Source organism: Ursus arctos, unplaced genomic scaffold (assembly GCF_023065955.2).
Source record: "Ursus arctos isolate Adak ecotype North America unplaced genomic scaffold, UrsArc2.0 scaffold_19, whole genome shotgun sequence".
Taxonomy (NCBI): domain Eukaryota; kingdom Metazoa; phylum Chordata; class Mammalia; order Carnivora; family Ursidae; genus Ursus; species Ursus arctos.
Genome location: NW_026622863.1, coordinates 54,981,266 through 55,007,784, shown reverse-complemented (window position 1 = coordinate 55,007,784; position 26,519 = coordinate 54,981,266). Strand labels below are relative to the sequence as shown.

Genomic DNA, 26,519 nt, shown 5'->3' with positions numbered 1-26,519 from the left:
CTCCCCACAATACAGAGTCTAGGTCTTAACTTTCATTCTAAGGACGGTGTCTTCATCGAGTTGTACTTAGATTCACATCCCACAGCCCAGTGTTAAATGTCTGAATTAATACCCATTGGCCTTCCATCTCTCTAATCTCAATTAAGTGTTTACTGAGGACACTCTCACCACAACTCAGGCGAAAAAGAATGTTTGTGGGGCGCCTGGGTGGCTTAGCTGGTTAAGCGTCTGCCTTTGGCTCAATTCATGGTCCCAGGATCCTGGGATCAAGCCCCATATCGGGCTCTCTGCTCAGGAGGGAGCCTGCTTCTCCCTCTCCCCCTGCCTGCCTCTCTCTGTCAAATAAATTAAATTTTAAAAAATAAATAAAAGGTGGACTTTTTAAAGAAAAGAATGGTTGTGGTGCCTATGTAGCTGCAAACAAAAATGAGGAAAATACACCTGGAGATCTGGAGAGAACTAGGAAATAAAACAAGTAGAAATTATTTTTCTAAATCCACGGAGTCCTTTGTGCAACCCGGGACAGTAGTTCTCCACATACTAATTCTTTCTCTTATACATTTCCTATCTCTTACCTGGGCTACCACATCACTCCATGTGGGCTACGTTTCTCCTGCTCCTGGGGTATGTATTACACACCCAGCACTTGCATAGGCACACGTGTACTTCACAGACACATCAAAACAATACCCCCATGTAAATGGGGCACATACCTTTATTAAGGGCCACAGTGGAACAATTTAGAGTCCCAGGACTAAATCCAGATTAGGCCATTCAAACTAGAACAGGTTTAGGTAAGGTCTGTGGGAGTTTTCTCTAAGGGACTCGGAAGGAGAAAGCACTGGGAAAGAGGAAAGAGAGTTGCTCACAAGGGTCGATTGGAGATGTCATATCAGAAGTTACATTACCTGGTGACTCTGCAGAGTGTTGTCTAGAGAACGCACTAGAGAGAGGGACTGGAGTCAGTTCAAGTCCCTGCGAAAGTCCTGGCTACACAAAGCGGATGCCAAGTAGCAGTCTCATGGAGTCCGTGAGCTAAAAGGTCAACAACATCTCCATATAATCTGTAACATATCCATAATAATATCATAGTCAGCACAAAGAGGAGAAAACGGTACAACAGATAAAGTAGGGGAAAAATAATCACTCATTATTTAAACCCTAGGCCAGTGAGAAAATGGATTCCTACGTATATTATTCCATTCCATTCCATTCCCCAAGAGGCTATAGATCCCATCAGTTCCCTACTACCTTCAATAAAATGAGATAGGTTCACATTGGTGGTCAGATAACATATCACTCATTACACATCTATGTTAATACATTAAAAACGATTGTTTTATTAATTAAAATATATTATGTTCACATATAAACTAAGTCATGCATTTCAAATCCACTCTATTATACCTGTCCAAAATACAGAATACAAGCATTAAAAAGCATTCTTCTTGCACTGATATCATGTGAGAGGAGTGATTTCCATAAATATCAGGCCTGACGTCATTCATAAGAAATGTGTATGTACAATTGTATGCCCTTGTAGGGAAAAGTTAGCTATCCTTTTTGGTTTTTCTAAAGGTTTTATTTATTTGAAAGAGAGAGAGAGAGAACGAAGAGAGAGCACAAGCAGGGGGAGCGGCAGGCAGAGGGAGAAGCAGACTCCCCGCTTAGCAAGGCGCCCAAACCAGGACTCGATCCCAGAACGCTGGGATCATGACCTGAGCCAAAGGCAGATAGATGCTTAACCCACTGAGCCACCCAGGCGTCCCTATCCTCTTTCTGACACCTGTCAGGATTTCTTCATGTCAATCACATCAACTCATACTCTCAACCCTAATGATTGCTGTTACGAAGATCCGTCAGTAGGTACTGGACTGTCACCTCTTTTCCCTTAAAGAGCAATTAGTAAAGCACTGTATTTCTAACGTCCAGGAAGTTCTTCAGTTTCAATAAATGGAGAAGAATGATGCTCTCCACACCTATTTCATGATAACTTACATCAATATTATAACCTTAAACAGCATCTCCATTGAGATTTTCTGCGTATGTTGCATATCATATGGTCCTTCATCTTCCATGGAATTTAGGTATGCATGAGTCCCACCTAATGTGGCAGGGTGTCCAATATCGTCGATGTCACAACAATCAGCCTCATGGTTTCACACACCCACTAGGAATAAATGAATCTTCTGAAGTGATTTGTGAGTGGAAATAAAGTAATATTTGTTAGTTACAAATCTCAGTACGGTGGATGTAAATAAGAAAAAAAAAGCACATCCTGAAATTATTTATACCTATGTAAAACTCCAGCCACTCAATCTTTTGAAACATAAGAGCATATACATTTCCAGGTGTTTAACTTTGCATTTTCCTCATAATAACTATTTTTATATAACGTCTGAATAGAGTGACTGATGTACTGCTTTCTGCTTGACATCTGTGACATTTTTTGACATTGGATGTTCAGATAAATAGTTTTCTAAATACTTAATCTTTCAAGTTTCTTTTCTGCACTCTCCAGTGTTTGCTAAAGTGTATATTAAAATGGTCTTTCCACACTCATTATGGTTCTAGGGTTTGAATCTAGTGTGCATTTTTGTGATATTGAGTAAGGACTGAATTCCAGTTAAAGGCTTGGCCACGTTCTTTACATTTTACAGTTTTGTTCCTGTATGGTAACTATGATGTTGAGTAAGTTGTGAGTTTTGGTGAGAAGTTGGACACATTCTTTATATATAGTTACTCTCAAATGTGAACTCTCTGGTGTGGAGTAAGGGGTGAGCAGTCCTTAAACTTTTTCTCACATTCTTTACATCTGTAAGGTTTCTCTCCAGTATGAATTCTATGATGTCCGGTAAGCGTTGAGTGCAATATAAAAGCTAAGCCACATTCTTTATATTTGTAAGGTTTCTCTCCAGTATGGATTTGCCTATATTCATTTAGGGATGAGCTGTCCTTAAAGGTTTTACCAAATTTTCACATTTGTAAGGTTTCTCTTGAGTATGAATTCTGTGATGTCCATTAATGGATGACTTCCATTTAAAGGCCATGCCACATTCTTGACATTTGTAAGGTTTCTCTCCAGTATGAATTCTCTGATGTCAATTTAGGTGTGAGCGCTGGTTAAAGGCCTTGCCACATTCATGACATTTGTAAGGTTTCTCTCCAGTATGAATTCTGTGATGTCGGTTCAGGTGTGAGCACTGGTTAAAGGCCTTTCCACATTGTTTACATTTGTAAGGTTTCTCTCCAGTATGAATTCTGTGATGTTGTATAAGGTCTGAGGGCCAGTAAAAGGCCTTGCCACACTCTTGACATTTGTAAGGTTTCTCTCCAGTATGAATTCTGTGATGTCGATTTAGGTGTGAGCTCTGGTTAAAGGCCTTTCCACATTCTTTACATTTGTAAGGTTTCTCTCCAGTGTGAATTCTGTGATGTTGTATAAGGTGTGAGGGCCAGTTAAAGGTCTTGCCACACTCTTGACATTTGTAAGGTTTCTCTCCAGTATGAGTTCTCTGATGTTCAGTAAGGCATGAGAGCCGGTTAAAGGCCTTGCCACATTCTTTACATTTGTAAGGTTTCTCTCCAGTATGAATTCTGTGATGTTTTGTGAGGTGTGAGGGCCAGTTAAAGGTCTTGCCACACTCTTGACATTTGTAAGGTTTCTCTCCAGTATGAGTTCTCTGATGTTCAGTAAGGCATGAGAGCCGGTTAAAGGCCTTGCCACATTCTTTACATTTGTAAGGTTTCTCTCCAGTATGAATTCTGTGATGTTTTGTGAGGTGTGAGGGCCAGTTAAAGGTCTTGCCACACTCTTGACATTTGTAAGGTTTCTCTTCAGTAGGGACTGTCTTATTTATATCTATATTTAGTTTTGATGACTGACTAAACATGGTCCCTGGTTTATTGCATTTGAATGGGTGTTTTCCCTCATGAATTCTCTGATGATCACGGACATCGGAGGGCTGCTTGAGTGGACCCCCACATTGATTATACTCATAAGGATTCTCTTCCAAATAGATACTCTTTTGTATAATAAGGTTAGAGCTTTGATAAAACACTTTCCCAGCTTTACTACATTCATACTGGTTCTCTGAAAACTGAGTCCTCACACATGTATGAACATGGGAGCCCTGGTTAAATGTCTTCTCTGATTCACTGCATTGAACAATTCTGTCTCCATTGAAAAGGCTCTGGTAATTTTGTAGGGTTGAGTCCTCTGTGAGGGACTTCCCAAGTGGATTCCACTTAGCATTTGGTTCTTTATTTTTAAATCTCTGGTTATCAGAAATATTTGACTGAACGATCAATCCAATCCCATTTTGTAAATGGTTCAAATCATTATTTTCAGCATGGACTAGGTAACTTTCCAGATTTTCCAAATTATCTTTCCACAAACAGGTATGTTTGAATATTTGATTGGAGCTTTTGCTTCCAGAAACATGCTTTGTAGAAGAAGCTGACTTAAAAAGGGAGCTTTTCCACAATGTTTTATGGCCTTCACCACTTCTGGCAGTGAGCTTCTTATTAAAGGCAGTTGTCTCAGTTTGGCTATTTCCTTCATGATATCTTTGATGCCCTTCACTCTCCCTACCATTGTCCCATTCTATCATTAAGTGTAAATTCTCAACAGCACTGTTTTTGTATCTACCCATTGACTCTTTTTGGAAAGAACCTTCTATGCTTGGATTTGGCAGGAAGCTCTGGGTATCATGTGAAGATACACCTGAAAGATATCAAATAAGAAAAAAGGAAAATCATTCCACTTACTACTTTCTGATGAATATACTGATGACTTCTAACATCCAAGCTTCAAATCAGAGAATGTCAGCAAGATGCCTGAGAAGGAATCATGAGGACTTCATTCCTCCATGACACATAACTTTGCACACAACATACAGACCACATATCCTAATAGATAATGCTGTGGTATTGTCATGGTGCAGCACTAATCACTTTTCTGTACCTCAAATAATCAGGAAAAGTACCACATAAGCACAAAATTAGTAGAAAGAAGGGATTTTATATTTTTAAAGATTTTATTCATTTATTTGAGAGAGAATGATAGAGCACAAGTGGCAGGAGGGGCAAAGGGAGAAGCAGACTCCCCACTGAGCACAGTGCCAGACATGGGGCTCGATCCCGGGACTCCTGGATCATGAGCTGAGCTGAAGGCAGACGCTTCACCAACTGAGCCACCCAGGCACGCCACAAAGAAGGAATTTTAAACATAATACTGCAATAAACACAAGAGGATATTCTGAAAATGGGAACATATCGACAAAAGAAGAGTTGGCTGTCAGAAAAAATCAACAACATTGACAGCCCTTTAACTAAATGAAGTAAGAATGAAAGAGAAAAGACCAACAAGTATGCGAAATGAAGAAGTGAAAGCAGACACAGTGTAACTGAAACCAGAGAAAGGAAAGGAATTATAAGAGGCGATGATGGCTAATTATATGTCCACTAATTAATACCAAAAGACAACAATAAATTTCAAACAAGGTATAAACAGTTCGGACTTCATCATGAAGAAATATTAAAAAATCACAATGGATCTACAACTACTAAGTACACTGAAAGAGTAATGAAAAAACTCCCAGCAAAGAAAAGTCCTGTGCCAGATGAATTCACTGGAAAATTCAAATAGACACTTAATGAGAAAGGGTTTCAAATCTCCTCAAACATTTCCAAGGAGAGAAGATCAGAGAATTTTGCAAAACACTCTCTCTGGGGTACCAGCATTACCAGGTTATCAAGGCCACGGGAAGATTTGAAAGTAAAGAGGGCTACAAACTACTATCTGTGAGGAATATTCATGCAAAGTTCACAATAGAACACAGCAGACTGCAGCAAAAGCACATTTTACCATTTTACAACATAATCAAATGAGAAATCATCTGGAATTAAGGGAGTTCCAACATATGGAAAAGTATACATTGAAGATTCCACATTAACAGAATGAAGATCAGAATTACATGATATTAATTAATACAACATAAATATGAAAACATTTCATGATTAAAAACACTCAATGGGGGCGCCTGGGTGGCTCAGTCATTAAGTGTCTGCCTTCAGCTCAGGGTGTGATCCCAGAGTCCTGGGATAGAGCCCCGCGTCAGGCTCCCTGCTCCACTGGGAAGCCTGCTTCTTCCTCTCCCACTCCCCTTGCTTGTGTTCCCTCTCTCACTGGCTGTCTCCCCTCTGTCAAATAAATAAAATCTTTAAAAAAAAAAAAAACACTCAATGAAGGAGGGATGGAAGAAAACCTCCTCAAAGGCCATATATGTATGAAAAGCTGAAATCTAACACATTCGACAGTAAAAGACCGCAAACTTCTCTTCTAATACCAGAAACGCCATAATGAAGTGACTGTACCCCTTCCATTCAACATACTACAGGATATTCTTTTTTTTTTTTTAAGATTTTATTTATTTGACAGAGAGACAGCCAGCGAGAGAGGGAACACAAGCAGGTGGAGTAGGAGAGGAAGAAGCAGGCTCCCAGCAGAGCAGGGAGTCCAATGCGGGGCTCAATCCCAGGACCCTGGGATCATGACCTGAGCCAAAGGCAGACGCTTAACGACTGAGCCACCCAGGTGCCCCACTATAGAATATTCTACTCAGAACAATTAAGCAATAAAAAATACATTAAAGGAATCCAATGGAAAAAGAAAAAATAAAATTATCTCTCTTCACAGATGATGATCTATAGAAAACACTAAAGTATCCTAATTTAATTTTTTTTGCTTTTTTTTTGGACATTACTGGTATTGTTTATTTCTGTTATTTTTTTCTATGAGACTGTCCATTTTCAATTTTTTTATGCTATACATGCTTAAGAAAAATTTGAAATATTCAATTTAACCTTACACCACAAAGAAACAGACAAAGAAGAAAATAAGCTAAAATTTAGTGGAAGGAAATAAAAAAGAAAAATCTAAAATAAATACATAGAGACCAAAATAACTAATAACGTAACATGAAACTAATGCCCAATTTCACCAAAATGATAAATAAAGCTGGCAATGCTTTAACTACATGAAGAATTATATACTTACAAATCTGATAACTAAGAAAAAAACCAGATAATTCCTAAAAATGTACAAGTTACTAAGACTGAATTATGAACCTTGAACCAACAATGGGAAATCTTCTTAAAGAAATAATAAGAATGAAAGTTGACTTTGGAATCAAAACTCTTCCAGCACAGAAAAGCCCAACACCTATGAATGTTTCTACATTTAATGGCCTGAGTTTCCTAAATCAAATCTTGTGTTGCGTGTTTCTTCTCTCTCTCTCTTTTGTTCAGATTAAGTATTTTCCTTTATTTTGTCTTCTAGGTCACAAAGTCAGTCCTCTGTTTCTTCCAGCCTGCTGTTCACTGCAAGCCTGTTTCCAATCTCCTGTATTGCATTGTTAATCTCTCTGATCTATTTTTTAACTATTTTATCTCTGTGGTAAGATTCTCACTATCCTTTTCTCAACCCTGTGGGTATCCTTATGATTGTTGCCTTAAATTCTCCATCAACCATGTTACTGATAACTGTTTCCTTTTAGATCTCTGGCCATGGCTATATCTCATTGTTTCATTTGGGATAAATTCTTCCATCCTGGCATTTTTTTCTAAGTCTGCCTTCCTCAGTATGTTAGAAAAGTTAGTACCGTGTACTGCTATATCCTTCACACCAGTGGTCTGCAGAGGCTCCCCTTGCCTGTTGTGGGAAGTGTTTGGACCCTCACCTCAATGTGACCAGTATTAACCAGGTGCGCTCTGGTCTGCTTGTGAAATGAAACCTGACATCACCTCCACCAGAACTGAGGCCCTACGGAACTCTCTGCTCAGGAGATGTGATATGGGCACAGCACACACCTTGCTGGTTCTGTCTAGTAGTGTCCAGCAGCTTTCTTCATCTTCAACATCTGCTCTGCCGTGTGACATCTTAACATTATGCACACAATGTTTAAATCATCCAATACCTTGTCGACATTCAGTGCCATGCATCTGGGCCTGGGAAAGTACAGTTTTCTCTGTCATCCAACAACTGGTCCTCAGGACCACCCGGGAATTGATCTAATCCTGAGAAAAGCATCTGACTTCCTTGAATCTCAGAAAACCCCTCATTTCCCAAGTTCCCATCTCTGTCACATTTGCTCATCACAAGTACCTTCCTAAGACTTTGCAGTGACCAAAGGGAACTCCCTACCCCAAGTTACCCACATTTTAAGAATTCTCCATATTTGGGGAGAGAGTCCAAGACTGCAGAGGAGTAGGAGACCCAAATTTCATCTGGTCCCAGGAATTCAGCTAGATAGCTCTCAAACCATTCTGAACACCTATGTGAGCTCAACTGGAGAACAAAGAAAATAGCAGCAACTCTATGAACAGAAAAGCAGCCACTTTCTGCAAGGTAGGAGGTGCGGTGAAGTGAATCTGAGGCAATACATGGGAAGATAGAGCGCGGAGGGAGGGAGCCTCCATCAGCCGGCTACTGGTAAGTAACAGAGTAGCGAACAAAATCAGAACTTCTCTAAGTCTGCTCTGGTGAGGGACGGTCTGCTAGTGTGTGTGGGGGGGTGGAATCCTCACTGGGACAGTGTAGTCTCAGGACCCTCGGGGTCACACAAAGACTGGGGGTGCCTGAGTGCTGCAAAGATCCCAAGCATTGAGTGGGGAAGCCAGCTTCAAAGAGAGCCTGGGAGGGGGGGGGGCGCCTGGGTGGCACAGTCGTTAAGCATCTGCCTTTGGCTCAGGGCGTGATCCCAGCATTCTGGGATTGAGCCCCACATCAGGCTTTTCCACTGGGAGTCTGCTTCTTCCTCTCCCACTCCCCCTGCTTGTGTTCCCTCTCTTGCTGGCTGTCTCTCTCTCTGTCAAATAAATAAATAAAATCTTAAAAAAAAAAAAAAAAAAGAGCCCAGGAGTGGGCCCTCAGCTCAGGACTGCCATAAACCATGATCCGCAGCTGTCAGGCCACTGCTCTTAGAGCCAGGGCCCAATAAGGGCCTGATCAGGGGAGATTCCCCTTCCTCCCCTGGGAGGAGTGGCATGGGAGCACGGTGCAGGAATCTGCTGGGTTTGGAGACTCCAAACAGGGCCGTGTGCCAGATAAACGCTCAGTCACAGGCTGGTGAGCACAGAGTGTGGACAGAGACCAGGAGACAGGAGTGATTCACTGCTTTTGTCTGAGGGCGCACTGAGGAGTGGAGCCCTGAGCTCCTGGCTCTCCCAGGGCAACTGGGAGGCCGCCATTTTCATCCTCATCTCTAAAGCTGAGAGGAAGAGCCTTTAGGGAACAAAAGCTACAGAGAGAGGGGCACCTGGGTGGCTCAGTCGTTAAGCATCTGCCTTCGGCTCAGGGTGTGATCCCAGCGTTCTTGGATCGAGCCCCATATCAGGCTCCTCCACTGGGAGCCTGCTTCTTCCTCTCCCACACCCCCTGCTTGTGTTCCCTCTCTCTCTGGCTGTCTCTCTCTCTGTCAAATACATAAATAAAATCATTAAAAAAAAAAAAACTACAGAGAGAAAACCAGAGCAGATGACTTAGCCTGGCCCCTGGCAAGGGTGGTGCAATTCCACCCGGGGCAGAGAATCAATGCGACAGGCCCTTCCCCCAAAAGATCAGCAAGAACATTCAGCCACGACCAAGTTGACTGATCAATGAGAACTGCAAAACTCCAGGCTAGGGGAATACAGCACATAGAATTCATGGCTTTTTCCCATGATTCTTTAATCTTCAACTTTAATTTTTAAATTTTTCTTTATTTTTTTTCTTTTTATTTTTTTGAATCATTCATCTTTCCTTTTTCAACCAACTTATCAATTCCTTTTTTAAAATCTTTTTTATTCTCATTCTTACAGTCATATTTCATCCCTTCATTGTATTTAACTTTCTTTTTGCATATATCTAACTTTTTCTTTCTTTAAAATATTGGGATGCAGTATTTTGTTTTAAATTATCTGCTGAGAGGACTAAAGAAGTATGTGGAAAAGGAAAGAGTCTAGGGACTCATGGGACACAACAAGTGGTCTCATATGTACATTAAGGGGATCTGAAAAGGAGAGGAGAGTGAATGGGCCCAGAGGGTTTACATGATGATCTAAGGGCTTGTATTTTCCACGTATGTGGAAAGAAGAGATAAATTCAAGAAGCTCAGGAAATTCAAAATCGGATAAAGATCGAGACATGAACATTACAATTAACCTACGAAAAAAGTCACAGGCGAAGAGAATTTTGAAACAGCATGACAAAAGCAACTCATCTCATGTAAGAGAGCTCTGTAAGATTATTACTGGGATTCACAGCAGACCTGAGAGGAGGAACTGCAGGGGACAGTGTATTCAAGCACTGAAAGATCAAAATATCCATCAGGAATACTCTATCTGGGAAAACTGTTTTCCCTGAAGGTAGAAATGAAGACTTCCCCACGTTAAATCCCCTGTAAGTTTACCAGTAGACCTGTCCTACAAGAAACGTTCAAGGAAGTCCTTCTGGTTGGAGTAAAAGGATTCTGAACAGTGACTAAAACCACATAACATAAAGCTCTCTGCTAAATATAAATATTTCCACAATTATCAAACCCTGTAATGATGTAATGAGGTAGCACAAGTTGCTTTTATTTCTGCCTCAAAATGTTTTTAAATCAAAGCATAAAAATCATAAGTCTAGGCAATAAAGTACACAACATAAAAGATAGAATTTGTGATATCGGTAACATAAAATGTGTGCAGGGGTGGAGAGAAGTAGAATAATTTTGGATGCAAATGAGAATATAAGTTTGAAATGGCTTCTTAAACGTTTAAATTGTTTTAAGCAATCTGTGTGAAAGCACAATGAAAATACATACAGAAGACACAAAAGGTAATGAAAATGGTATCAAAGCTTGTCATGGGTATAACAGCACAAGTAAGGATAAAATATAATACCTAAACTTGATACAGAAGTAGGGAATGCTTCAAAATTACTTTCAATTCAAAAAAGTGTTTCTCTCAGGCAAGGAGAATATAAAGTCACCAATAAATACTGATGAAATCAATTCTATTATTATGACAACTCACGTAGACACAACACAGCATACAATGGCCACTAACCAATGAAAGAAATACACACGATGAGTCCCAAAGTATGTATGCGTAATATTGATACAAACAAACGCATAATTTTACTGGCGAAGGGCATAAAGCTGATTCATATTTGAGGTAAATTCACATTGTCTTGAAATCTACCGAGTTAACAATTGTCATCCTAGAATAAAATACACAGGTAAAAAGGAAACCACAACTACTAAATGTGGGATGTCTGAGACAAAAAGTACATGATTATGGAATTGCAAAACCAGAATAAGACAAAATTTAATCCAAAAAATTCTACATAAAAAACAGTTGAATTATTAAAAAGGAAAACCACTATGTAACTGTATTTTCAAACATAGACTGTGACCCCCTGAAAAACAAGCATTGGAATTGTTAGCATGTCTTCATTGACAGTAAAATTATAAATATTGATTAAAATAAACCATAAAAAGGTCTAATGAAACGTTTTACAAATATGTACTTAAAATACATTAAAAATGTATCATGTTATTAATTTCCTTTCATGCAGAATGTAAGGCTATAATTCATTCTTTAGAACCAAGCAAACAAAAGTTTTTCATTTCTAAATAAACAAACACCACCCACATTGTAAAATATACTGGCAATGACTTTATACAAAATAGCTATTTGGATGAAATTCAAGTACATTCTGAGGAAAGTAGAAGAAAAAATCTAGTGATTAATTTTCCCTGAAATAAAATTACATTTATAAACAATAGTTTTTCTTAAATATGGGGATTGTACTTATTATCTACCTCACTTCCTAGAAAGCACATGCCCATGTCCTGTCAGAACTTTGAATCTAAACAAAAAATTAAGGTGAATCTCACATACAACTAATTAGAAAGTGAAAACACACATGGCAAAGTCACAAGAATTTCATATAAGATGAAATTATAAAATGATGCATTTTTAAAAGTTATTTGAGAGAGACAGAGAGAGTGACAAAGAGCACAGGTGGGAGAAGAGGGAGAAGCAGGCTCCAGGGAGCCCGACTCGGGGCTCAATCCCAGAACCCTGAGATCATGAACCAACTGAGCCATCCAGGTGCCCCAACATGATGCAGTTATTAAGAAATAAGGTAACAACTGAGATTTTATTAAAGCCTACAAGTTCTGAGTTTCAAAAGTTTTAGCTCACCTATGGCATTATTTAGGTAGGAATTCTAGGAAACAAATATTAATGTTCCATTATTTCACCACTGAGGAATGGAACATATAGAGTGGGAATTTTCCATATTAGTTAATATGAAGAAAAATGAACTTTTGAAAGGAAATAAAGATTACATTTTCTCATTTTAGGGGGGTGCTTTGTTATCTGATGAAGTTACTGAGTCTCAATTTTGTTAAGATTAAAGCTTCCATAATATGGGAAAGCATAAACCGGAAAACAAGGGATGTCTGTCTCCAGGGTTCCAAGAATTTCTGCACCAAACCCCAATAGGCCCACCACTACCCTGACACACATCTCACATGAGGCAAAAGAGAACTTACAAAGGGCTTAACATTAAGATCCTCAGAAATAGGGAGACTTTTGCAGGGCCCTCACAGCAATGGAGAAACTCTCAGATTATGGAGGCCCTCCCACCCCAAGGGGAGTCTCCTGGCCCTCCCTGTGCATGTGATGGACCATCACTGGAGCTGAAGGAGAATCCTTAGTGAAGGTAAGAGCTTCATAATGTTGGATAGCACATGTTCTTCTGGGAGAGGGAGAGAAATAACATCAGCTTCTCAAACTAATTTCCATTGAGAGAGAGCTACTTGAAGCACAGTTTAAGGTCTACCTTCCTCCTTCAGACTTGGACCTCCCCTCCATCATCTGCCTCATTCATTCCCACCTACCCGGATGGAAGGCTACTGCCTCCTCTCTCTTCACATCCCAGAGCTGCTTCTCTTGCTCCAAAAACATGATCAGGTCTGGCTTTGACACAGAGACCTGTTTTTTAGAAAAAAGGAAAACGAGTATTGCTGGAGATTCAAACTTTTAATCACAGTTGTGCTCAGGAGAGAAGAGAGGACACTGTAGAATCTAGAAAATGGCTTCCCAAATGCTGTTGCCCAAAAGCCCCTTTAGAACACACAGGAGGGATTTCCAGTGTTCACATCCTGACCTCCACCTCCAAGTACTACCAGTACAATAACAAAGAGTAGAAACGGGGAATTTAAGATGTGAGCAATATCATTTTATGCCGCTCAATGTTTAGAACTGCCAGTAATCTACAGAAGTGATGATGTTCCCTTAAGAAAGGGGAAGCTAAAGCTGAAATGGAAACATGAAGGTCCATGAAAGGTAGAAAGACCATCCTTTGTCCCCGCTAAGATTCAGGGTCAGTGAGCTCCTACGTGGAGACCAACAGGTGAATTTCTCCTTCTCCGTCTTCACATGCCCGCCCTTCGCACAGACGCCCACAAAATCTGCAACAGCACGGGGATCCCAGCTGCACTGTCTTGCTCCTTCCAAACCACCTGGAACAGACCTTATTACCTCCCCTTGAACCAAAGCCTGCAGTCAACTCTCATAAGAGCGCCTGGGAGCCCTCATGCTTAACCCTGGTCTCACCTCACCGTCAGCTGGAGCACATAATGAAAGCGACACTGATGCTGCCACCTTGACCAAAAGAGAGACTCTGTCTGGGGGGGAACAGGTGGTGACAGTTCCTAAAACTCGTCAACTTCCCAATGGGAAAGCGGATGGGAAACACTTCGCTAAGCATTTCTTCCAATGTTTTGTGGATTCCTTGGGGGATCAGTACCCCACTATTGAGAAGTCATGATTCTGCAGGTTTGCAGTTGGGCCCACAAAATGGCATCTTTATTAAGTTCCCCGTTGGTGCTGATGCTGGTCCCCCAGGCCTGCTTTTAGAAGCTCTGAGCTAGAAACTTCTAGAAGGATAGGTTCCTTTGCAGGATTCTAGGGGCGGAGCTCCTGCTGGAATGGGTGTGGCCACGCTGTTGCCTAGCGCACAAGGGGGAGATGGGGGAGGGTTGGCTCACCTGGTGGCACCAGGGTTGGGTGAGGTGTCCCTTCTCAGGATGCTTCCCAAAGCTACCCTGTGTGCTCAGATACCTGCCCCTCCCAGGGGTCGGTGGATGCACAGGGCAATCAGGTGTGAGGGCCTGTGCGCAGGTGAGCGGAGCCTCCAACCCCAAGAGAGGCAGAGGGAGCGTGAAGGTGTTGACATCACAGCTTTGAAAATGAACCAAGAGCAGAGAGGAGGCTGGATGAACAGTTCGCGGTGGGAGCAGACAGAAACCTTTGAAAATGATGTCATTGACACATATTTGATGACACGCAAAGGCAGTCACGATCCCTGTTGGGTAATAAAGCATGTAACTGAATTACCAGATCAGAACATCTTTTCTGTGTCGCTGGGGCACCCGCATGCGTGTGTGGGGGAGGGTGTTTAATGAATTGTGATGCCAGTTTGTTCTCCCCCGCTCCCTTTCAGGTACTGAGCATCTCTCACATCTCCAAAGTGCTTTAATTTTTTTTAAAACCACATCCATTTTTTTGGGATGCCTGGGTGCTCGGGCCTCAAGCGTCCGTTTGGCTCAGGTCATGATCCCAGGGTCCTAGGATGGAGTCCTGCATCGAGCTCCTTGCATAGCAGGGAGCCTGCTTCTCCCTCTGCCTGTTGCTCCCCCTGCTTGTGTGCTCTCTCTCTCAAATAAATAAATAAAATCTTTAAAAATATAAAATAAATTAATTCGTTAATAAAATAAAATAAAAAGTGCTCATCTCCAAGGCCACCCTGGTTTTCTCCTGTTATGTACTCAGAGTTTTATAATTTTTCACTTTACATTTAGGTCTGTATCCATTTTGAATTCATTTTTGTAAAGGGTATAAGGTCCATTTCCAGATTCATTTTTCTGCATGTGGATATTCAGTTCTTTCAGCACAATTTGTTCAAAAGACTATCTTTCCTCCATTGTATTTTCTTTGCTTTTTGGTCAAAGATTAGTTGACTGCATTCATGGGGGTGTATTTCTGAGCTCTCTATTCTGTTCCATTGATCTAATGGTCTATTTTTTGTTGTTTTTATTTTAATTCCAGTTAGTTAACATACGGCGTTATATCAGTTTCAGGTGTACAATATAGTGATTCAACAACGCCATACATTACCCCATGCCCATCGCAGGTGCACTCCTCTCGCTGTCTACTCTCTCACGAATATGACATCGTGTTGATTAGTCCAGCTTTCTGGTAAGTCTTGAAGTCACACAGACTCAGTCCTCTAACTTTGTTCTTCTCCTTCCATACTGTATTCCTATTCCAAGCCTTTCGTCTCCCCATATAAGCTTTAGAATCGACTTGCTAGCATCCACAAAATAACTCGCTAGAGGGGCACCTGGCTGGCTCAGTTGGAAGAGCATGCGACACCTGATCTCAGAATCATGAGTTCAAGCCCCACATTGGGTGTAGTGATTACTTAAGAAAAAAACTTTCTAGGATTTTGACTAGGATTGCACTGAATCTATTGATCAATTGGGAACAACTGACGTCTTGAGAATACTGAATCTAACTTTTCAAGAACATGAATTATCCCTCCATTTAGTCCTTCTTTGATTTTGTACGAGTTTTACAGTGATAGAAAACAGATTCATTTTTGCCAGAGCCTGGGGGTTGGGAGGAATGGGGAGTGATTCCTTAATGGGTCTGGGCTACTCTTTGGGGTGGTAAAAAGTTCTGGAATTAGACTGTGGTGAGAGTTCCATAAAAACATGAGTATACTTAATGCCACTCAATTACAAATTTGACAGTTTTTAAAATAGGGACTTACGGTTTCCAGTTCCACATGTAAGCATCTTGAAAGCTGCCATTTCTTCCTAACAAAAGGTAAAAAACTGAACAGATTAAAAAATTGACAACTCTTCTTGGACCATAAAAGAGAGGAAGACACAGGGCAGACTGCTGCCCCCAAGACTGGATTAACAATTCTGTAGTTACATCATTTCTCTCCTCTCCCGTTTTACTAGAAGCATCCAAGAGAGAACACCGTTCTTTCGACACTTTGCTTAGACATTCCCTCAGCCCAAGATCCAATTCCAGTGCTCACAACATCTGCCCTGCACAAAACACCAGGACAGGAACACAACCCAGCCAAGTGCTTTTCCACATTATAACAGCAATCACCTTAAGGCGCCTGGGGGGCTCAGTCGGTTTAAGCATCTGCCTTCTGCTCAGGTCATGATTCCAGGGTCCTGGGATCAGCCCTGCCTCGGGCTTCCTGCTCAGCGGGGAGCCTACTTTTCCCTCTCCCTCTGCCCCCACCCGCGCCGCCCCCCCCCATACTCTCTCACTTATTCTCTCTCTCAAATAAACAAAATCTTTAAAAAATTAAAATAAAAAAAATCAATAACAGCAATCAGCTTTCCTCTGGCTTCCAGGAAAGCGATCCTCATTTCTGTCTGGGACCCACCAACATGGCCTTTACCGTCTGTATTTCTACAACACTCTCCCAGGAGCACTGAGGTGTTCTCAGGAAGATTGAGGGTCTCTCTACGGCTCTCCTCTTTTCTTCCGAGCTCTCACCAGGATCGCCCTTAGTGGTGATCCAGGCTTTTTCCACCACGCGCTCCCCTTCCATTCTCTAACCATTATACTGTTCCAGTGCCACGTCCACCCTTCTAAGTATGTTTCACGGGTGTACCTCCAGTTCTATGACCGATTTTTGTCTTACTCTATCTCAGCTACTGAAACAGAATGCCAGAGACTGGGTAGTTTATAGACAATACATTTCTTTTTCCTCACAGGGGCAGAGGCTGGGAAGGCTGAGACCGAGGCACCAGCAGATATCTGGTGAGAGCCCACTTTCTGGTTTCTAGACAGAGTCTTCCGCTGTGGGCTCAAATGATACAGGGGCAAGGGAGCTTGCCTAGGCCATTTTTACGAGGGTACCATCCCCATTCATGGGGCCTCTACCCTCATGACTTACTCATCTCCTGAAGGCCCCATCTCTTAATGGTATCACCATGGGAGTTCGGTTTTAACATATGGAAGTTGGTGGTACACAAGTATTCAGACCATAGCAGGTACCAAACAGAAAGCAGGGTTTTCCTTTGTTGCTGGAAGGTTCGTGCATTGTAAATTCGCTTATGGGGTCCCAATGAACTTTTATTGTTAACCAGGACTTTCAATTTTGCCTTGTTTTTTTTTTTTTTTAAAGGATTTTATTTATTTATTTATTTGACAGAGATAGAGACAGCCAGTGAGAGAGGGAACACAGCAGGGGGAGTGGGAGAGGAGGAAGCAGGCTCATAGCAGAGGAGCCTGATGTGGGGCTCGATCCCGCAACGCCGGGATCACGCCCTGAGCCGAAGGCAGACGCTTTAACCGCTGTGCCACCCAGGCGCCCCTCAATTTTGCCTTGTTTTACTGGCTACTCTTACTGGGCAGAGATGGGATAACACCTTAGACAGGATATTGAGACTAAGCCTTCTGAACTACCAAAAATCAGATCATTTAAATAGTGAAAAATTTGGGTATAAAAAGGATGGAGGCACTCACACTAAATTCTTCTGCATCTACCACTGGCACACGGCAGAAGATTTGGTCTCACTAATACCTCTCCCCGTGCACATCTCTCTGATGGGGATAACCCCCTCTAAAACTTACATAACAAGGAAGTACACACTGCAACGCATCAATTTCTACTATAGATTCCAAAGCAGCAAAAATAACAGGATGTTGAATTCATCCAAAAGGCCCTATCGCCTGGGTGGCTCAGTCAGTTAAGCATCTGCCTTCAGCTCAGGTCATGATCCCAGGGTCCTGGGATTGAACCCCTGCATCAGGCTCCCTGTTCAGCAAGGAGCCTGATTCTCCCTCTCCCACTCCCCCTGCTTGTGCTCTATCAAATAAATAAATGAAATCTTTTTTAAAATGTGGTGTATATATATATATATATATATACATACACACACACACACACACACACACACACACCTGGAATACTACTCAGCCATCAAAAAAGTGAAATCTTGCTATTTGCAACGACGTCGATGGAACTAGGGGGTGTTATGCTAAGTGAAATAAGTCAATCAGAGAAAGACTACTATTATATGAGCTCACTCACATGTGGAATTTGAGAAATAAAATAGAGGATCATAGGGGAAGGGAGGGAAAAATAAAACAAGACAAAATCAAAGAGGGAGACAAACCATAAGAGACTCTTTCTTAATCATAGGAAACAAATTGAGGGTTGCTGGAGGGGAGGGGGGTGGGGGATGCGGTAACTGGGTGATGGGCATTAAAAGAGGGCACGTGATACAATGAGCACTGGGTGTTATATGCAACTGATGAATCATTGACCTCTACCTCTGAAACTAATGATACACTGTATGTTAATTAATTGAATTTAAATTTTTTAAAAATGTTATAGATATCCTATATATAAACATTTATAAGGTGCTATTGCCATTGTACCAGTATTAAAACGTGATCTACCTTGCTATGACAGGTTTTGTACTGCACCCATTTGAGAATCCTAGAGATGCTATGGTTTCATTACACTGTTGCTAATTAATTAATTTCAATGTTTATTTTCAGACTGAATAACAACCAGACAATATAAATAAATAAATGTAGAGCATAAATATATCCATTACTATATGAAACAGAGGAATTGCTCCTGGTAAAGTCAAACTTTTTTTTATTATATGCAATTCAATTTTTTCATGGATATGAATTATAAGAATTAAAGTAGAAAAATGGAAACTAGGTTCTATGTAATTTTAAACAGTGATACAATTAACATCAGAATTCTGAGATCAAGCCCCTTGTCAGTTCTGTGCTGGGCATGGAGCCTGCTTAAGGTTCTCTCTGTGCCCCTGCCCATCCCTCTCTCTCCATCTCTAAAACAACAACAACCAGATTCATTGGCTTTCCCCCCCAAACACGTGTGCCTCCACTGTTCCAAGTTTAATGGAGGCTCCACCGTCAACTTATTCCCCTACAATTAGAGATGAGACCTGCATCCTGAGCCCTCTTTCTTGCCAAAATGCCCACAAAGCATCCCCACATGATAGAGAAGTCTGCTCTTCACAGATCTCAAATTCCATGAAATTTTACCCAAGACACCATATATTTTTTAACCCATATTCACCTGATGTCTTGAAAATCAGCAAAAGCATACTTTTGATCCATTCCACTTCTAACTGGCCATTTCCACATGACAATACGTTATTTCAAATGACTACCATCTCTCCACAGATGGAATTTAAGCCACTCGTGGTGAGGCCCCCAAAAGCTCTACTCTCTAAACCTGAACCTCCCCATCAGCTCAACTGCACACTGGTCATTATGCTGTGAAATTATTGCTTTTTTCCTGAATGACCATCTCACATGCTGCTATAACTTTCCCTATAATTCAATGTCTAGTGTATTTCTGTGAACATGTATTATTTCACATTGACACTTACACTCTGAAAGATGTCTCTGTCATCCCTAGATTGTAGGACTCCTGCTAAATATTGCCTTGATTCCAAAGATCACCAACAAGCATTCATAAATTTTCATTTGCAGGGGTTTATTTACATCCTGCTCATATATTTCATTTATATATAAGTATACCTGGTCTTGGGTTGGAACGGGAGTCATCGGCATGAATTCCTACTTAGCTATATAGATATACAGAAATACGTACAGATGTGAAACATCTATGCATGTATAACATACATTTCCTCCTTCCGTACGTGTAGAGGGCCAAGTGGCAATGATACTTCTGTAGCAATCATCAAATCCAACACCAGATCTTGATTTTGAACATCATTCTCTAATAAAAGTTTCCTGTGAGAAATGGTGGATTCTAAGGGAAAGACAGGGAGTATACAAGAAATGAAAGCTTTTATAGGAGTGACACACAAGTGCCCAGATCAAAAGTTTAAGGCACATCGATGGGACAGTGAAGTCGACCTGAAAACAGTTCTCCAGTGGCTAATGTTGGAACAATTTTGACAACCAAAGAGCATAGTGTTGGATTAAACACAAAGTATAAGTACACATGAGTCTGTACCAATGGGAAAAAAAATAAAGAAATGAAGGAAAAGAGAAATATATTCCTTAGAGAAGAATGTCAAATAATAAAGCTGAAAGTAATGGAGCTAGTTCACTTTATCCACTCACCCCTTCCTTGAATATGAGCTATACTTAGTGATTTTTCTTCCAAAGAAAAGAGTAAAAAAAAAAAAATTTAAGAGTGGAGAAACCTGGAAAATACTTTAAACAAGTGATTGATGTGAATATCACCTTAATGGTAAGTCATGTCAATGATCAAATGCTCTGACATGATGACTGTGGTGTCTGTCTCTAGAATACCTAAATCCTGTCTGGTCACGAGGAAAACGTAACTCGAATCCAACTTGAGGGTTATTCTAAAAAGTGCCTTGTCAGTATTTCCGCCACCCTGTCAAGGTCCCGAAAACCAAGGACACACTCAGAGAGTTTCACAGAGGAGACAGGAGAGACCCAGCGACAAAATCTACTGTGGTGTTCTGGATTGGATCCTGGGAGAGCAAAAAGACCAAATGCACCAAGGTAATATCCAATAGTAAATTTAGAGGAGACTTGAAGGAAGGTATTTAGGACATCCCTTACTATCTTTGCAACTTTTCTACAAATCTTAAAAAAAAAAAAATTTTAAGTAAACTCTACAACCAACGTGGGCTTTGAACTCACAGCCCTGAGATCAAGAGGCACATGCCCCACTGACTGAGCCAGCCAGGCTCCCCCACAAATGTAAAATTAGTTTAAAATAAAACATTTACTTTAAAACTTCACAGCTTATAATTACAGATAGTTACATTACAATATTTCTCATGTTTGAAACCACAGACATTTTTTCCTTGAAAGTATTTTAACATCCTTCATGATTTTAAAAACAAACTCCTTGTTAAACAAAGTAGATTCATATCTTTTGCCTCCTCTATTGCTCCAAGCTTAATGGAAAGTTCCTCCACAAATGTTTCCTCAGGGTGGGAATTCAGGAGTCCATCTTGAAACCTCTTTCTTGTCAACATAGCCAACTGGCATCGATGCTTTACAGGACAACTTTCCCTTTACAGATCCTAGAAGTGCATTCATACCATACATCAAATCTCTTGTTTAGTTGTTACTTACCTGCTGCCTTTTTATTTTTATTTTATTTTATTTTTTTTTTAAAGATTTTATTTATTTATTCGACAGGATAGAGACAGCCAGCGAGAGAGGGAACACAAGCAGGAGGAGTGGGAGGGGAAGAAGCAGGCTCATAGCGGAGGAGCCTGATGTGGGGCTCGATCCCATAACGCCGGGATCACGCCCTGAGCCGAAGGCAGACGCTTAACCGCTGTGCCACCCAGGCGCCCCTTCCTGCTGCCTTTTTAGACTTCAGCTGTAAACATCTGTGTTCTTAGTGACTCTACAGCTCATTCTTTCACCCTTTATGTGAAAACATTTTAATATGCTAATCTAGGGGCACCTGGATGGCTCGTCGTTAAGCCTCTGACTTTGGCTCAGGGCATGATCCTGGTGTTCTGGGATCGATCCCCGCATCAGGCTCCTCCTGTGGGAGCCTGCTTCTTCCTCTCCCACTCCCCCTGCTTGTGTTCCCTCTCTCACTGGTTGTCTCTCTCTCTGTCGAATGACTAAATAAAATCTTAAAAAAATAATAATATGTTAATCTATACCACAAGCATGAGTGTATTTCAGAATTTTTTGTTTGTTTGTTTTAAAGAAAGAGAGCACAAGCAGGAAGGGCAGAGGGGGAGGGAGAGAGAACCTCAAGCAGACTCCATGCTGAGCATGGAGCCCAACGCAGGGCTTGATCTTACAACCCTGAGATCATGACCTGAGCCAAAACCAAGAGTCAGATGCTTAACAGCACCACCCAGGCACCCCAGCATGACTGTGTTTCAAATGACCACCATTAACCTTAGGAGGTAAGGGACAAAATTTAGAACATGCATTTTAATTTCTGCTGCTTCACACCAGGCTATTAGCATTAACATCTAGGCCTTTCTTCCCTTCTTGATGGGTCATTCCATCTGCAATTCCTTTGTTAGGGAACTGTCCTTACAATTCCATGCCTGGTTCAGTTTAGGAAAATTGAATATATCAGATTGAAAGTGACATGCTCAAAAGCATTTCCAGTATCTCACATGATTTCAGGACTATTTTATTATTGCATGGACTCTGAATTTCTCCACAGCCATCATTCATGAAGTACAATTATATAAGTAATGACATAAGACTTTATTTACTATCACCACTACCATTTACTTTTTATTATTAGGGCAGAATCTCTGTCTGTCTTTCTTACTACTCTACCTATAATGACACTGGCTTGTAGTTGTGCTTGAGGGTTTGTGAGAGAGGATTTCATCAGTGAGTAAACACAGCCCTAAACAATTTAGATTCTTCTGATGAGATCAGGGAATTCTGTCTTTCTTCCACAGCAGAAATGGCGGAGTCTGTATACGCGGGGTTTCACCGCTCATGAGAACAAACGGGCTGACAGTAGGGAGTTCTGCAGCACTTAGTACAGAGGTGCTCACCACCCACCAACTAGGATTATCAAAAAGAGCCAAGTAAATGTAAAACATGGAGGAGAGGGTCTAAAAAGACACAAAGGTGCTCACCAGAACAAGGATGGTTTGGGTGACTCTGGTCTCAGGGAAGGATCTTGGGGAGACCTTGGTCCTATGAATGTATTGGACCAGCTGCCTGTGTTGGTACAGGATGAACACCTTGGAGCCACATGAGTCCCAGACACAAAACATCATGAAAGGATATCAGTGCTGCATATATGGAGTCTGAGACTTTGTCGTGAAGCGGAGCAGAATGGTATCCAAAACCATTTTCCTTAAGATGGTTTTGTTCCTCCACTTGCCAGTCACAAATATAGGAAAAATAAAATTTACCAGCATGTGGAGGATCCCACAGAGGATATTGAAGGGACCGACGTACTTTGGGATTTTCACATTAAGCTCTGCCCACCTGGAGTTTCTGGGGCTGATGGTGACGGCTTGGAAGACATTCAGGAGATGGGTGGTACCAATGGTCACACCGCTGGCCATGGCCACTCTGTGAATGTATAAAACAAGTTTGCATCCAAAGTAATTGAGGAAATGTCTTAACCCCAAAGCTGCCATTGTCCCTGGGATTCCTCTGGAAAGAATGTCCAGGCTCCTGTCTCATTCCCTAACTCAGGATGGCAAATAAACCTCAATTGCCTGACTAGTTCTGGGGTCTCATATTCTTATGGGGCCCATGTACATAATCAAATTTGTTTTTCTTCTCCTGTCTTATGTTCATAGGATTATTAGACCAGCCAAAGAACCAATAAGGGTCGAGAGGATTTTTTTTCTCCCCTTCCCAACAATCATATGCACAGAACATAATCACACTCTTCCTGAAATACACTCTGTGAAATCTGCACATCATATTAACTATTAGATGAATTTCCGAGTTACAGTTTTGGGGTTTGTTTTCTGTTTTTAATGTAGGCTCCATGCCCAGTGTGGAACCCAACACGGGGCTTACTTACACGCACAACCCTAAGATCAAGACCTGAGCTGAGATCGACTGTCAATGTGACAAATTGGAAGTTTCAGATAGTGACTAAGCATGAGATTTCAAGAGACATTCCACAAAAAAAAAAAAAGCACTGAGTCAGAAGACAACTCACACTCTGTACACAGACACACATGCATCTTTACACTTACACAAAGATATAAACACACACATGCATGAGCACGCACACTCTAATACAGTCATATACTCACATGAATGTATGAGCTCAGTCACTCTCATACTTCACATAGTCCCTATCACACACTGACAGGAACACACACACTCACCACATACACACTCGTGCTCATCCACACACGCATAGTGAAACAAGCAGCGACAAGCTCGCACAACTATACTCAGGCTCATAAAAGTCACTCGATCCGGCATCATGGGTAAGCCGGTCTCAGTAAGGTGTTCATGTATGGAAAACCACTAGTAACTACAGTCCTTAACATGGCATCATTCCTAATCCATCATTCATTCCATCACTGATATTCCCTCCAACATGGCAACCACCCACATGGAAACTGTTTCCAACATGCAGAACTCAAAAAGTGCCATGAGCATGGCCACTTCCGTCTGAGATGCATGGCAGGAAAGTTGGTGAGTTTGGACAAGTGACAGTATGTGAGTGACAGAGCAGGGTGTGAAAGTAGGCAGAGGGAGAAGGGGCATAAGGATAAATTGGAGCAGGGGTCTGCCTTTGGCTCAGGTCATGATCCCAGGGTCCTGGGATCAAGTCCTATGTTGGGCTCCCTGCTCAGTGGGGAGCCTGCTTCTCCATCTGCAGCTCCCCCTGCTTGTGCTCACTTACTCTCTCTGTCAAATAAATAAATAAAATCTTTTAAAAAGGATAAACTGGAGCTGTGGAGAGTCTGGGGGCAAGGAGGTGATAGAAAGAAGACAGAGGATCTGTACTAATTTCTAGGACTGCTGTTAACACATCACTACAAACTGAGTGGATTAAAATCACAGAAATTTATTCTCTCACAGTTCTGGAAGTGTTCCCCCTTGTTCCAACCCCAGAGATTCTGGCTCTTAGTCATTCGTGAGGCCCAGAACCAATCAGGTCTTAACGAAGGGGCCCAACTCATTCCACTGAGGCCAATGTAAACACTGAAGCTCCCAGATACATTTCTGAGGACGAAGCACAGGGTCTGGTCAACGGGGAAGCCTCCATGGGGAGGGCTGCTCTGCATATGATCTGATAGGGAAGGGTCAGTCTACCCCACATTCCTGATGTTGTACCAGATCCTGTGTGCATCTCCAGGAGACAAGTGCACTGAAAAATAGGGGAAGAGAAACTCACATTTTGACCTCCACTTGGAAGCTCTATAAGTGCACTGATGTTCACAGGCCCCAGAAGCAATGGAATAGCAATCAGATCACATACACCGTCCCTGGCCATGGGGAAGGTTTTGGATTTCATGGTGAATGCCATGGAAGACACTGGAAGGGAAGGCAAGTCCTTAGAGAATGTAGGAGCATGTGAAAAACGAGACAGATGATGTCCCTCTGTGACTACCAGAGAATTAAATGTAGGCTTCCAGAATCATTCCATTCAAGCACAGCATCTCAAACCACATTTTATGGCAGAGTTTTCTCCTTTGACCTTTGGCCCCCACCTGTGACATCTGCTTCATTCATTCCCACCTACCTGGGCGTGTGGCTATTGTCTCCTTTCTCTTCACATCCCAGGGCTCTTTCCTTTGCTCCAAAGGAAACCAGGTCTTGCTTAGATACGCCAAGACCTGTTTGTTAGAAAAAAGGAACATGACTTTTGTTGTGGATTCCCCAATTTATAACCCAGCACTATGCTCAGTAGAAAAGCAAGCACATTATAAGAAATCATAGAAAATTATTTCTCCAAACGCTGTTTGCTGATGGCCTCTTTAGAATACTTAAGAAGTATATTCAATTTGCACATTCTAACTCCACTTCCAAGAACTACTGAATCAGAAATAAGGGGTATAAACTGGAATTTAACATGTACTCCATAATATTTTATGCCACTGAATTTCTCTAATTATCCGTAATCTAAAGTGAAGGATACAGATCACGTCACAAAAGGGAAAGATTAAGGTCATGAAGATTTTCTCCTTTACAACAAACCCAAAAGTGTTTCCTTAAACCCCAAATTTAGTCATGCAAAGCAGAAGTTCCCAGGAGACATTCTATAAATGAAAGTAAACCCTGAGAAGGGATGAGGAATTCCGGAGGGACGTTATCCTCCTGGGAGACCAGGCTCCTGGAGTTTCCCAACAGCACGTCCCTGTACATTTCCCGCTGAGCATGGTCCGGCATCCCCACTCCTCCTGAGAGAAGTCGATGGCAAACATCCCAGAATGTCAGCAGTCCCTGAAAGACAAACTACAGTTACCAAGTGCCAGATCTCATAATTTGACCCAACATGAAAAAAGGGTTATAGAGAACTGGTTCTGACTTAGGTGACGGACCTGAATTATCTAATCAAGTAACTGTAGCACAGTATTACTCTCCACTGTAGTTTCTAACCCTATGGAAACAATAGGATGTAAGATCCACAAAAACAGGGGCACCTGGCTGGCTCATTCAGAAGAGTATGCACTCTTGATCTTGGGGTTGTGAGTTCGAGCCCCACAATGGGCAGAGAGTTTACTTAAAAATAAAATATTTGGGATGCCTGGGTGCCTCAGTTCGTTGGGCATCTGCCTTTGGCTCGGGTCATGATTCCAGGGTCCTGGAACTGAGCCCCGCATCAGGCTCCCTGCTCAGAGGGGAGCCTGCTTCTCCGTCTGCCTGCGGCTCTCCCTGCTTCTGCATACATGCTTGCTCTCGCTCTCTCTCTCTGACAAATTAATAAATAAAATCATTAAAAAAATAAAAAATAAAAATAA

General features: G+C 41.6%; 1 protein-coding gene across 1 annotated transcript; it reads right to left on the bottom strand.

The window, feature by feature from the left end:
• Positions 1–1,319: 1,319 nt before the first annotated feature.
• Positions 1,320–26,519, bottom strand: ZNF813 (zinc finger protein 813). Its single transcript, XM_048224205.2, has 5 exons — positions 24,953–26,519; positions 23,068–23,154; positions 15,875–15,920; positions 12,936–13,029; positions 1,320–4,726 (listed from the first exon to the last, which is right to left on the bottom strand). Exons 2-5 carry the CDS (start codon positions 23,145–23,147, stop codon positions 3,102–3,104), a joined length of 1,845 nt encoding a protein of 614 aa, XP_048080162.2. The 5' UTR covers positions 23,148–23,154; positions 24,953–26,519; the 3' UTR covers positions 1,320–3,101.

What these genes read in the sequence shown, in the direction of transcription:
- ZNF813 (XM_048224205.2), bottom strand. Translation starts at nt 23,147, where the DNA reads ATGGCCAGCGGTGTGACCATTGGTACCACCCATCTCCTGAATGTCTTC. An exon ending in TACATGTGGAACTGGAAACC is followed by an intron (nt 13,030 to 15,874) that starts GTAAGTCCCTAT and finishes TCTAAAAAACAG; the next exon opens with GTCTCTGTGTCAAAGCCAGA. An exon ending in GGCAGTAGCCTTCCATCCGG is followed by an intron (nt 4,727 to 12,935) that starts GTAGGTGGGAAT and finishes GATATCTTTCAG; the next exon opens with GTGTATCTTCACATGATACC.